Below are 14,167 nucleotides of genomic sequence, written 5' to 3' on the forward strand. Positions count from 1 at the left end.
GCTGTCTTGAGACACGAAAAGCACACACAGTCCCATGAGGTGCAGGTATCAGCAGCACCTCTTGCAGACGGGGGTGGGGACCACAGAGAGGGTGGGTCGTGTGCCGAGGTCACCAGGGCTTCACGGGTGGAGGCGTTTCCCTGCACACTGTCCCTGAATGAGACACCAGGGAGGCTTCTGGGGCCGGGCGTCCAGGCTGCCATCCCAGTTGGGGGCTCAGTCCCAGAGCCGGCAGCGGGCAGTGGGGGTGCTCCGGTGCTGCAGATGCTGAGGAAGGGGGTCGGCAGAGCCCACGTACCTGGGCGTGGCTTTCCGGAAGAGGTGGTACTCGGGGCGGACGGGCCACGTGGCGAGGGGAGGATGCGCCAGTGCAGGCAGGTGTGGGGTGAGCTGGCTTCTTTCTTTCAGGATGAAGCAGGACCAGGGCCTAGGAGTGTGTGGCGAGAGGGAAGGTCAGGGGTAAGGTGAGGGGGCCGGACGGCCCACCATGGTTGTCAGGAGAGTTGGCACATGATGTGATCAAGGAGAATTTTAGAGATGGGCGTGGCAAAGGTGCCCCTTCAGGGTGGCCTTGTCTGGCAGGATGTTGAGGATGGATGGACAGAAATTGATGAGGCATTGGGAGGTGAGTTTTCTGTAGAACATGAGATCATTTTGGGTGGACTCCTTCGGGAAGGAGCAACATCACTGTATCTCTGTAGTTTTTTTTTTTTACAAATTGAGAATAGGCTAATTAAACAATTTGGGGGCTCCGACACTTTCTAAAGTGACAATTACTTTACCTATCATGTTTGAGCAGAGTGTGGTCTGAATTTGATGGCGTCCCTTGGCTAGGCGCCGACCTAGGACGAGTGGAAACGAACGGATTTATGTCAGGGTAGGACTGGGGATTTCAGAGGCTTGTCGGGGGTTGCCAGCGTTAAGGATTTCTTCTTAATGCCGGACGCATTTTTGCCTATTTGATTCTAACGGCTTTTTGGCTTAATGTCAGCAGCATTGCTTATATGATTTTTTAAGACGTTAGTTTTATGTACTTATTGTATTTGTCCGATCACCATTTATGCTGCTTATCCCCCCGCCCACTGCGGTCGCCACCCTGTCCTCCATGTCCTCGAGTCCCGTTTCCATTTTGCTTGGTCCCTCCACCTCCTACCCCGCCCTCCGCCATAGCTGTCCTCCTCCTCTCTCTGAGTTTCTCTCTGTTCTGCTGGTTAGTTCAGTTTGTTCATTAGATTCCACGTGCGAGTGAGGTCATACAGTACTTGTCCTTCTCTGACTGGCTTGTTTGACGTAGCGCAGTTTTCTTCAGGTCCATCCATACTGTCACAAAGGGTAAAATTTTCTTCTTTTTTATGGCTGAGTAGAATTCCATTGTGTAAATGTCCCATAGTTGTTTTATCCACTCATTTACTGATGGGCACTTGGGCTGCTTCGAGATCCTGGTGATTGTAAATAACGCTGCAATAGACATAGGGGTGCTTATGTTCTTTTGAATTAGTGTTTTGGAATTCTTCAGATATATTCCCAGAAGTGGGATTGCTGGATTGAAAGGCAGACCCATTTTTAATTTTTTTGAGGCTTCACCAGACCGCTTTCCACAGTGTCCGCACCAGTCTGCAGTCCCACCAGCGGTGACTAGGGCCCCCCTTTCTCCACAGCCTCGCCAGCACTTGCTGTTTGTTGATTTATTGATGACGGCCATTCTGACCAGTGTGAGGTGATACCTCACGGGTTTTAATTTGCATCTCTCTGCTGGTTAGTGGTGTTGAACATCATTTCATGTTTGCCGGCCGCCTGTGTGTCCTCCTTGGAGAAGTGTCTGTTCAGACCCTTGCCTATTTTTTAATTGGATTATTTGTTTTTCTGGTGTTGAGTTTTATAAGTTCTTTATAAATTTTGGATATTAACCCCTTATCGGATGTATTGGCAAATATGTTCTCCTATTCAATGGATTGTCTTTTTATTTTTTAAAAACTAGTTTGGTTTCCTAAAAGTTTTCAGTCCATGTGTGATTGATTCATTGTTAGGAAGAAGTCATCTAATGGAAAAAGTCTATTAATGAGAATATAAGATAGTATATGAAGTGACAATTAAAATGTTAACAGTATCCTCAGTTTTCTTCCTATTATGTGTTATTAAGCCACAAAAAGAATACAGTCCTAAAATCAGGTACAACGTATATAAACCTTGAAAACGTTAAGCAAAGTGGGAGAAGCCAGACACAAAGTGCCAATATTGTGATCCCATTGATATCAGGTGGCTGGAGCCGTCCAATCCAGAGAGACAGGAAGTCGGCTGGGTTGTCAGGGGCTGGGGGTGGGACCCGTGGGCAGTGGTTGCTTAGTGGGTCGCCGGGGTTTCCGTTTGGAGGGATGAGGCAGTTTTGGAAATTGACAGTCGTGCTGGTAGCACAGCGTTTGACTGTGACCAGTGCCACGGGATCGTGCATTTAAAAACGGTTCGGAGGCAGATTACACATCACATGTCCTTTACCACAGTAAAAAAATCATTTTCGGTTGTCTGGTCTCATGAGTCGCTATAAACGTCTTCTATTTAAATGGCGATGCTTTGTATTTGTCTCTCGAAAGAAAAGGCCGCTTTCGTGAGCGTCAGAGAAAGTGGTCCGGGCAGAGACAATGCATTTTAACATTGGAAACAGCCCGGAACCAGCAGCATCGGGCCCTCTGCCTCCACTGACCTCCGCTCACCACCTTCTCTCCTTCGCAGCTTTTTACAACTACGACGCCCGCGGCGTGGACGAGCTCTCCTTACAGATCGGGGACACCGTGCACATCCTGGAAACATACGAAGGTGCGTATACTTTCCGGTGTCTCTTCTCCTGTCGTTTTGGGCAGTGAGCACGCCTTTCCGTGCCCAGTGGGCAAAGCATTCCGTGGTTAAGAGAGCAGGTCCACGCATGTGCCCTTCTCCTGGGATGGGTCTCCTGCCTGATGGAGGCCCTTTCCCGTGAGGACAGGAGGGAAGCTATCCGTTATTTAACGAAGGCTTTATTAAGATGAACTTCTTCACCCCCAAAATTCATTTTCTTAGCCTCTAAGACTTTCTGTTGGAGAAGCTGTTTTCATTTAAAAAAACCTCATTGGTTCCTTTTTTTGCAAGTGTATGCAAATCCTGACTGTTAATAACTGATTCCTTGGGAAAAAATTTGAAAGTGCGTTTAAGATATTCCAGTAGAAGTCACTGTTTTGAGGTGGGTGGTGGGAATGGTGAGACCTTTCACCTCTCACTTCTGTTTGTTAATAACATACATTCTTGGAGTGTCCGAAAGTGTCAGTTCTTACTTCCTTTTCTGTTTTCGATCTGTGGCCCCATTTTCCTAGGAGGGAACAGCATCGGTCCCCGCCCTGGGGGACGTGCTACAGGGAAGCCGTTGTTACAGTTACCCAGCAAAGTACACAGTGGCTTCCCGGGGTCCTCGGTGCCCGGCCAGCCGCCGTCTCGCAGACTGTGCGACCGGGCCACCCTGTGGTGCTGGCTCCGGTGGTCGCCGCCCAGAGGAGGCGCAGTGACAGCCTTGGGCTTTATTCTCCTCCCTTCCAGGAGTTTCTGTACGGTGGAGTTTTAGTGTTTGGTGGCTTGACCTCCTGCTTGAAGGGATGGCTCCTATATAGCCTAGGAATAAAAGGAAGCAATTAAAACCGATGATTACAGCAACCAAATTGCTTTTAGATTGGGTTTAGCCAAACCCTTCCAAGTGGGAGGAGGGGTGGAGAGGACCCGCAGGCGCCCCGTCACCGGCCCCGCGCCGAACCTCAGACTCGGTCCCTGAAATCCACTCAGCACGCGCAGAAGCCTCGCCCTGCCTTCCTGCTGGAGGCCAGCTCCGACCGGCCCCGGGTCCTCCCAGACTCCAGTGACAGGTGCCGACCTGGTCACATAACCCACGTTCCTGTCCCTCGTTTCTCCACGGGACCCACGCTGACTTGGAATTCCATTCCACGAGCAGCCTTTACCCTGCAAAAGTTCTATTGGAAATAGAAAAAGGCTTTCACAGGTCCTAGGGAGCCCGGCCTGGAGCGAATGGGGAGGGTGGCGGGTGCCTTATGCCTGTCCACAGTTCTACTGAGGACCGGCCGGTGGCCTCATCCGCTCTACACACTATATCTTGCCAGTGGCTGAGAGGAAACAGAGAGACATTAAGTGGAGGTCAAGGATCAAACCTCTCATCTCAGACAGTCTTCGGACCCGAAGGGGAAAATGCTCCTTCATCTTCTTTATTTCTGCCCCTGGGTCAGCCGACCCCGGAACCCCGGTTAATAGACGCTGAGCACTGACATCATTTCTGAATGGATAACATTTCCTGTGTGGCCTGGGTGTGTATGGCCTGCCACTTCTTGTCCTTCTCTGTCCTTCACTGTCGAAGAAGAATGTCCTTGTCAAAGCTGTGGGACCCTCGAATGGGTAGTGACCTCTCTATCATGCATTTAACCTTCAAGGAGAAACCCAGAGAGCAGACACTTGACTTTTTGGCCGGCGTCCTGAGAAAGGACCCTTCAGTGAGCCTGGATGTGGTGGGCTAGTCGGTCTTCCCAATTTTATTTAAATTTGCAAAGACTTTGATGACAAATGAAATCTACTTATTTGGAAACTGTTTTTTGGTTTGAATCAGAACCAGGTCAGAGAAATAGGTCTGGGGGAATAGTTTGCGCTTTGGGAGACTTAGTGATTTAATTACCATCAAATATAAATGGAATAATAGTTTTTCTAGTCTTTCTGCTTCTGTTCTATTTCAGCTTCACGGATTGATGGACATGGACAAAAGGGGGGATCACCAGAGGGAGTGAGGGGTGATGGGCGGAGGGGGGCAAAAGGGGAAAGGAAACTTGGGGCAACCATAATAGCATAATGAATAAAAATAAAATAAAAAAGAAGAAAAACTAAATCTCATACTGTATTAGAGTTTGGCACTTTCTTCTTTCCTCTCTGTTCCTACCCTCTCCCACTTTTCCTCTATGGCAGTTTATTTCTGTCTGTCAAATTTGATTTCCTTTTTCTGTGTGATCCTTGTCAGGATGTGATGGAGACTGCACCGGAGAATATAAGATTTCTAGGGGCTCACCCCTTACAGTAAGATTCAGAAGCAAACCCGCCCTCCCGGGATGGTTAGTTTCTCTGTCAGAGGCTACAGAAGGCTTGGTCGCCGGGTCCAGGAGCGTGAGGTGCCTCTGAGGGCGTGCCCTGCCTTTTCAGGGTCCACGGTCCGGCCGACCCAGGCCCCCAGATATTTATGAGGAGATCCTCGGTGGCCCCGGTGCACCTGGCCTCTGCAGGGGCTGGTTGCTGTGCGGGAGGCAGAGAGCACAGGTCCTGCGCGTGGATTCGAACATCATTGTTTTGATTAAACCGCAGTCTCTGCCCTACAGCCAGGTTCGTGGTTTGCCTCCTGCTTGTCGTGGGGAGTCTCTGAGTGTGAGCCTTGCAGGGCAGTCCCATCCAGGGCGGCGTCGGGCACACAGAGTGTGGGCTCAGTTGGTCGAAGGAATAACGCGTTCAGTCTTGGGGAGGCAACCTATCGGTTTGTCCTTCTGCTTAGGAAGGCCACTAGGAGAGAAACTGCCCTGGGCCAGCACAAGTGAAAGGAAGGATAGTCCAGAGCTCGCTGCTCTGCCCTCCCCTTCTCCTGGAAGCCCCGCTGCTGTGTTCGAAGAGGGTTTTGTGTTTGTTTCTCACGAATGTGAATGCTGTCACGGCTGCTTCCGATTCGCTCCTCTGTGCTATACTCCAAACCCTGCTGTCTCTGGATGGCCCGCCCCTGGCGCTCTCTGCTTTGTGGGCACCCCCATGTCTCACTGACGGCCCCCCACTGCGGGCACTCCCATGCCTTCTCCTCCCGCCCCCGCTGGATCACACAGCCATGGGCCCCGTGTCTGTCCTGCTGTGCTGGGGCGGGGTGCGCGGGGCTTTGGGATGCATTTCCAGGAGGGGGTTGTTGGTCACGGGGTATCAGGATATAAACTTTGGATCAGTGGGGACGGCTGCTCCCACACACGTTGCCACGGTCTCCACTTCCACCCACAGTGCCTGGGGTGACTCACATCCTACTGTGTCCCAGTCTCTGCTGCTCTCTCTCATCATTGTGCTTTTCATTTTATTTCCCAATATTTTAGTTGTTTTAATCCTCACCCGAGGATATGTTTCACTGATTTTAGAGACAGGATCAGGCGGAGGGGAGAGAGAGCGAGAAACATTGATCAGTGGCCTCCTGCAGGCACCCGACTGAGGCCCTTGGTTGCACTGGACTACGCTCCAACCTACTGAGCCACCCGGCCAGGGCCGATCCTTGGGGTTTAAATGTTGATTTCTCTGGCTTTTAGGAAGTGTGAGTATCTCTGAATACATGTGTGTGTAAGACTTTCAGGTTTTCTCTTCTATGCCATTTATAAACACTGCTTGTGTTTTACTTGATTTCTCTCCTTTTTTGTCACTTTGCAGTATTTCCTTATATAGTCTAGGACACTAATCCCTTGTCAGGCTTAGACAAGAAAGGGCATATCGATACTGACAGTGCAGAAAAGACGCTACCACGGCAGGAGAGCGGACAGCCCTGTGCGTTGAGTAAACGGGGCTTTGAGTCCCCGAGCGTACTGACCCCCGCTCTTGTCCCTGTCTGCACATACCTCCCTGGAGGGCACTGATTTGGGACGGGCGGGGAGGGGCCGCTGGCACGGACAGCGCAGCTCCGGGAGTGAACCGTCCAGCTGTGTGGCCGAAACCCGGACTGTGTACCCCTGCCGTGCCCGAGGGCCGTCTCCGTGTTGCCCTCGTCGGGAAAGTGCAGTGGATTCAGGCGGTCGTCTCGCCATCTCCACGACGAGTCCTTGGGAAGGCGCCCGGGCATCTGTGCGCCCCGTGCCGGATGCACCTGGCACATCTGTTTGCACGACCATCCCGGAGGACCTTACTCTCGGGAACCCCGTCCCTGTCTGGGGTCCCCACCCCGGGTTCTGAAAACGATTATTTCTTCAGAGGGTCCTGGCTTGCTGCCGGGTTTGCCCAGGCTCGTTCCCGAGCTGGTTCAGACGCCCTGGTTTCTGAGGCTGACTTTCAGGTGCCCTGCGAAGACACGGTGTCTGCCGGCTCGGTGGGATCGTGCTGGCTGGCACGTGGCAGGTGCTTGCAGTGGTCCTCTGGCCTGGCCTCCTGCTCCTACGGGCCAAGCTGGGACGCATCTGAGCCTTGGTGCATGTCTCCGAGGGGTGCGTCCCAAAGTGACTTCCCAGGGTTTGGGATGAGGGAACGTTCGCAGATGTCACACTGTGGTGGCGTTGCCGGGAGGCTGTGACGGCAGTGGACCCGTGTCTGTTTTCAGGGGCTGTCTCTGCCCTCAGCCTGAGCGGGGGCCGGGGTGTGGTCAGGTTTGGCCCGTCCATCGCTTCAGGGACCCTTCCCTCTAGCGTGGGGTTCCTGCCAGCGGCCAGAGCAGTCGGTCCTCCGCCCTTGCTCCTTTCTCCCTCCCCCTGGGGACAGAGTGGGGACTTGAGTCTGAGCCAGACCCCAAGGCCGTGGGTGGGCCTGTGGTCCTGGGCCACCGCTTCCTGTCCCACAGCAGGACTTTGTGAGGCAGGGCTGCTCTGGGGCAGGGCTCCTCTGCTCCGAAGATGGGGGACGTTGGCTCTCAGTAGGGTTTTTGTTACGGGGCAGCCCTGGATGGTCTGAGGATGCTGGTGTTTGCACTTGGCAGTGACCCCAGTCCACGTCAGAGGTAGGGATAGGAGGATGCATTCTCAGGAGCCAGCTCGGGGACAAGTGGGCAAAGGACATTCCTCCTCCCAGACTTGTGCTTCTTAACTGTAAAGTGACGGCTTCGCAGCCACGTGCAGCAGATGGAGTGAAGGAGCTAGAGTCTGTCTGCCCAGGCCGCTGTTCAGGCCCCAGGTACAGCCTTGAGGTGACCAGTGCAAGACCCCGCCCCCCCAGTACATGCTGAAGTGTTAGGAGCATTGATTCCTGGTGACAAAGTGACCCCCTAGGGTCACATGGAAGGTGCTGTTAGGACCCCCGATGTCTCCTTGTACTAACCGCCCACTTTGTGTTTGTTCAGGGTGGTACCGAGGCTACACCTTAAGGAAAAAGTCTAAGAAGGTAAGTCTTTTTTTTTTATTTTTTTTTATTAAACCCAGCGCATGTCTCTTCATAAATCACCCCATGAGAGGAAATCAATTCTATCTCGTTTGTGCCTCGCACTTTCCTTATCTCTTTCTCTGAATTTCAACCACATACGGGCTGAAGCGTGGACTGCCCTGAATTGCTTTCTTTGGAACGACGTGTGGACACAGCGGTTGCAGCTGTGTTTCTGGGGGTGAACGGCCCCCGGGCTGTGCACGGAGAGGGTGGAACCCCCTCTTTTCCTGGGGCGCGTTTGCACCCACTAAAGCGCGGGATGTGCAGGTGAACCACAGGTGCAGCGACTGCGCAGAACGAAAAACAAAACCAGAAGTCTGGTCGTGCTTTTCAATTGTATGCTCTCCTTGAGGATGAATTTACAGATTTGCGAGCTTACGCACACGCCTTCCCTCTTGCTTGTGACTGTTTTATGTCCCTATGCCGGCTTGCAGGAGAAAGGGCTGCGCTCTCCCGGGCCCTTCGCAGGCCAGGACCCACGATTACACCTCGCTCGTTGCGGCGGATGCTCCCGGGCGCCTTTCTGCTGTGGCTTTTCCCTTCTGAGCTGCAGCAACCTTATGATGGCCCTTCGGTTTCACTTTATGGTCTAGAAGTGATATCCGTTCTGCACTGTGGTGAGGCTGCATACGCCCCCTCTCCATGTTTAGCATCTCACAGTGCCTGACGGACGGTTCATGTTACTCCTGTTTCCCAGCTGTGCCTCTCATTACCTCCTGGTTGGGCTGGGCCCCACCCCCCGCTGGGGTCCTGAGCCTGTAATTAAGGCTTCTGAAGTCCGAGGCTCAGGGGGATGCCCCACCCGCCCCACCAGCCCCAGACTGGGCGGCGAGTCTCTGTATCCAGTGGCCTGGGGCCATGCGGTTTGGTCGAGGTCAGTTTTGAGCCAGCTGCAGGGTGGGACAGAGTTCACCCAGGGAAGCTGTGGCCCACTTGACGGCCCCTTTTATAACTAAGAGTGCTGTCCTGCAGCTGCGGCCCCACGTTCGACCTTCATTAACGAAGACCTTGGGTCAGGCCTTGAGCTGCCGTCTTTGTTGCTCTTCCTCCGTCTTGCTGCCCCACTCCTGCCTCCTCTGTGCTGTGTCTCCTGTGAAACCCAGCCACTGTCCCGTAGGCCGGCAGGTCAGGTGGGAGGTGCCTGAGTCCTTCCCCAGCATGACACGTGGTGTGGTTTCCGGGGTGGCCTGTGCAAATGTGTGGGGACCAGATGCTGGGGAAGCCCAGGCGGAGGCGCCTGTTCCCACAGCAGGTGTGTCAGAGCCACCGTGCTGCCGAGGGGGTTTCGGCTGTGCACCCTGAGTCGCACACAGGAAGCCACACCCGGCTGGCTGGCCTGTGCCTCCCTGATGTTCGCTCGGCTCTGCCTCCCCCCGGGAAGGGACAGCTTCGTCTTGTCAGAGAGCAGGACCAGCACGCCTGGTGAAGCTCCTGGCTGGACGTGGGCGGCGCCCAGCCCCGGGCGTCCCCGAGGGGACTGTCTGGGCTCCGTGCAGTCAGGCCTGTGTGCGCGGCACGGGAAACCGGGGTGCTCCCCCGGAGTGGTGCAGATTGGGCGACATGCACCCATTCCTGTATTTATCAGACAGGCCCTCGGTTCGCAGACTGTTGCGGAAGCTGTGGGTGGGGGTCAGGTAAGTGGCCACTGAGCCCATGGTGGTCAGTAGTGCGAACTGGTGAGTTCGGTAACGATCTGAGCATTTCGAGGTTGGGGGCTGTCAGAGACCATCGTCTGCGGTGAGTGCAGGCGCCAGTGGCCCCTGATCATCCCGTGTCCAGGTCGCCAGTGAAAACGGGGCGTGGCCCGTGGAGAAGGTGCAGGAGAGGCCTCTGGGGCTTTTTTCTTCGCAAACAACTTCTCTTCTTTCCCACGATGCCAGCAGCCTCTCGGGAACAAAAGCTTATGGAGTTGGCATTTTAATATTTGTTTTCTTTGTTCGTTTGCATGCGGGACTTAGCAGACGCCTTGTAGAACGAACACAGATCCAGTCACCCCTCCCGCCCCTTTGGGGGCAGCTGATTGATTGACAGGTACTGTTCATATTGATCATAAAAACTGTTTTTGTTTCCTCCCTGCAGGGCATATTTCCTGCTTCATATATTCATCTGAAAGAAGCCATAGTTGAAGGAAAAGGGTGAGTCTGGTCTTCATATTTCAAGGAAGAGTGTGGTGTGTGGCCTTGCAACCCTTCCAAGGGCAGGGCTGCACTGGGGGTGGAGAGTGGGTGGGACGGGCCCGCGTGTGGCCGGAACTTGGGAGAGACGCGGGGATTCAGGGCTGTGTTCAGCCTGGGTCTGAGCCTCTGCAGAGCCTTGGGTCAGCTCACCTGCAGCCCTTGTCCTGAGCCTGGCATCAGTTTCTGGAAACGTCCCAGGGCCCCGTGCATGCTCCGGGAGCCTCCCCAGGCGGCAGAGGCTGCACATCACCCTCCGTTCCCCGCTCCCCTGCTCGGAACCCTTTTCTGGAAGACTTTGCAGTAGTTTAGTGTGAAGAGCAGGTGTTCCGTTGGGCCATGCAAACTACATCTTGTCCGGTTGGGATGCATGTTTCTTCGCAGTCCTAGAAGTGATGGATAAGGTGATTAAAAGGACATTTGCAGAGCAGGGACCCACTAGGCAAGAGCAGCAAGTGAGGAGCCAGGTGCGAACGGGGTCCTTGTTTATCTCAGCCACAGCTTCACACTCAGTTAAGTATGTACGTCATAACGTCACTGGTCACATGATCACAGCATGATGACATCTCTCTGGCTGAGTGCAAAGTTGCCTTTCTGAGCAAGGCACCTCTCACGTGTGCAGGGGAGCGGCTGCTGGTCCGGAGACCCACGATCCCTCCTTCCCACGGAGAGCGTGATGGGGAGGCGTCCGTGGGACGGCCTGCTGCCTGGCGCTTTTTCCGAAGACAAAACGTTCCGTGTGCAACGTTGTACCCAGGAGAAGATGAAAAGGGCCGTTTTGGAGCCGCCACCTGCCCTGGGAATGACTGGAGAAGGGACACTCTCGGTGGGGTGACCTCGATCTCTGTCAGCGTCACTGTGGGCGTCTGCCCGTAGGTGACCAGTTTTTTTAAAGAGCACTGCGATGATGACGAGGGAGTGTGTGGAAAGCAGGTGATGCCTGATAGGAAGTGAGCAGGAGACCCTTCAGTTCTCAGTAAGTTGAGTCCCACCCTGCCAGGCAGACGGACAGGCACACACAGACTGAGACACTTTGTCCCCGTTCCTGGTCTGGTGTCAGATCCCAGCGGGAGCAACGGATGGAGCTCGGGGGACGTGAACAGCTTGGCAACCGTGCAGAAGCCCGGGCCGAGCCCCCCAGCATGTCTGCCTGGCCCTGTCCCCCTGCTGCGCACCCCCGGCCCAGAGCCTCCTGCCCGTCTTCTCCTTCCCGGCCCAGAGCCTCCCGCCTTCCTCCCCTTCCCTCTCTCCGCCTTCCTGTCCTCCCTTCTTTCCAGTGGGGCCGCGCTTGTGCCCCACCCCGCCTGCCTCCTTGCTCTCCAGGGTCAAAGTCAGCATCCTGTGTCTCCTGCGTGGTTCCTCTGTGCTCCGTACACTGGCCTTCTCGGCTCTCAGACGTCTCAGATCATTAACTGATGACTGTCACCACCTCTTTCCTCCCCTTCCCCCAGCAACATGGCGGTTCCCACTCGTCCCCTCCCCTGTGCTGACACGGTCACCAGTGCAGCCCAGTTTCCGGACTTGAGGTGTCGCCTCGGTCCTCGTCCTCGTCTTCTGGAGCCTTCCCGCACAGTCGGGCACTTGGGCTCCCCGTCACTGAAGCTCCTTGTCTGTGTGACGCTTTCTTTCCGTGTCTGTCGCTGCCCCTCTCGGCCCCGGGGCCCACTGCTCCCAGCCTGCCCTCCTTGGTCCTTCTCTGTTGCCCCTGCCCTTGAGACGGCCTCTGTGGTTCCCAGAACGTCAGCTGTGCCCACTCTGTAGGGGACACTTAGATGAGGACCTCCAGCCCCCACTGTCCCCTGAGGTCTAGCTCCATCACGCAGAGCCAGGTAACTAGCATGAGTCACCGCCGTGGGCCGAGCATGACGTCCCACGACGTTCTTCCTGGCAGACGTCCTTCCCCTCGGTCTCGCCTAAGGCCCTGCGTTGCCGCAGTCTGGCTGCAGCGGGTCAAGGGGTCCCACAGGTGAGGGTAGGCGTGGGCGAGGAAATCAGGCAACTACACAGTTTGAAGGCAGGTGAAGCTCTGTTCCGTTTGTTGTAAGTACTAGCAGGTTTTTTATTTTCATTTTAGGTAGTGACTAACATTTGCAGGTGGATAGCATGATCAGTTAAGCAGAAAAAATCAATACAAAGGTAACCAGGAAAAATATGAAAGTTCCCATAGATTCGGTTATAATAAACAAAGATTATTTTGACCAGGAGAGCCATTAATCAGACAATTAGAAGTCGCTGTATGTACAGAGTTTGAATGTCTTAATTGTATATTAAAGTTTCTCAGAATTTGTCATGGGGCAAAAGGATACGCTAGATTGAGTAGAGGTAATAGGAGATTTATTATAAGGCCTTTGTGATGTCTAACTTAGCTGTCTATCCTTTTCTGTCTAAAATGTTTCTCTGTGTACTGTAAACTGACTCTCTAGTAACTGTTTCTATGTGTTTAGTTTGTAATAGTTAACCAGCCCTTTTTTAATTTCTTTGCCTGTCCAATTGATATATATTCTTACTAAAGGTAAAGGAGGGGCTGTTACTTCAACAACTTCTAAACATTCAGGGACTATTTCATTAGAGGGAACTTTGTTCTCTGGTCAAGAAATTATTTTGTACGACTTCATTGGAATTATGCAAATCAATGAACCTGAAATATAAATGTCTAACAATTCCACCACCTTTCGATTACCCAAACAAACATGTAACTAACTTGTTTTTCTTATTTCTGGTATACTGTGGCGGTCCTGATCACCTTAAGTTGCTTAGACCAGGGTAATTTATACAACTTGACATGTTTTCCCTTATGGTTAACAATTATATCGCCCTGGCTGTCATACACCCCTGTATAAGGGAGAGGGGAATCTGCAGATTTTTCCATCCTTTCAGGCAGTTTCCTGGGGAATACTAATGTTTTCCCCTGAACTGTTCCCTCCTCTTTGGTGATTTTCACAGGAACAAGTAAGTACAGTTCAATGTCTATACTCAGTAGCAAGAGTAAAATAATTAAAATAAAACAGCCAATTGATAACCCATTTTGGATGCCACGTTCTCTTCCGGGGAGATGAATTCCTTGAACTTGAATCCTCCATGCCCGGACCTTGTCAGACAGCATGGTTGGAAGAGGGCGTAGCCCTGCGTGGCAGTGTTGCTGGCTCTGTGTATTGCTGGCCCCCACAGGTAACCAGGTGGTTACAAAGAGAACACGGCACAGCAGGTTAGATACGATAGAGCCAGCTGACCCCTTGGGCCAAGGGACAGATCAGGCTGACCAGGAGGGAGAGAGGGAGAAGGCCACGGGCCTGAGAACAGGACACGGCTCGCAGGGAGGGCCCCTCGTGTGCTGAGAACCGGCCTGAGTCCGAAGAGCCGGTGGGAAGAGCCCACTGCACTCAGCGTGGGACTCAGGATCTGTGAGAACCCTCCCGCCCCCCATGCTGATGACTGTAGTCACCCCATGAGTGGGGAGAAAGCCCCTGGAGACTTCACGACGGGCCCTGCAGGGTGTCATGAGCCACAGTTTCATCAGCAGCCCTGCTGGGAAATGCGGACTCAGACCAGGCAGGGCCATTTCAATAGTCACGCGTTGTCTCGGGTGCCAAAGACGTCCCAGCCAGGGTTAATTCCTAAGCGCCATTTTGCGGGGGGTGCTCTCGGACGCACCCCTCCCTCAGGCCCTGGGTTCCTCCTGCTCCCACAGGGCCTGTGACCAGACCACTCCGCAGACGGGCTTTGTCTCAGGACTCCGCTGTTTCTCCCTCCAGGCCTGAATCCTGGTGCTCAGCTGATGTTGGGGCCCTGCACAGGTCAGGGTGTGCGGGTGGGGGGGGACCTCCTCCCGCCTGGTGGGTCTCATCTGTTCA

General features: G+C 53.7%; 1 protein-coding gene across 2 annotated transcripts in view; it reads left to right on the plus strand.

Moving 5' to 3' along the window:
• DOCK1 (dedicator of cytokinesis 1) overlaps nucleotides 1–14,167 on the plus strand; it is a 364,555-nt gene that overhangs the window by 36,051 nt on the left and 314,337 nt on the right. For both annotated transcript variants that reach the window (XM_053668427.1, XM_053668428.1), the window contains exons 2-4: nucleotides 2,728–2,811; nucleotides 8,063–8,103; nucleotides 10,222–10,277. In XM_053668427.1, coding sequence (XP_053524402.1) covers nucleotides 2,728–2,811; nucleotides 8,063–8,103; nucleotides 10,222–10,277 — 181 coding nt within the window. The remainder of the gene's footprint in view (nucleotides 1–2,727; nucleotides 2,812–8,062; nucleotides 8,104–10,221; nucleotides 10,278–14,167) is intronic.

The sequence above is a fragment of the Artibeus jamaicensis genome, unplaced genomic scaffold (assembly GCF_021234435.1).
Source record: "Artibeus jamaicensis isolate MK-2021 breed Jamaican fruit bat unplaced genomic scaffold, CSHL_Jam_final contig_490, whole genome shotgun sequence".
Taxonomy (NCBI): domain Eukaryota; kingdom Metazoa; phylum Chordata; class Mammalia; order Chiroptera; family Phyllostomidae; genus Artibeus; species Artibeus jamaicensis.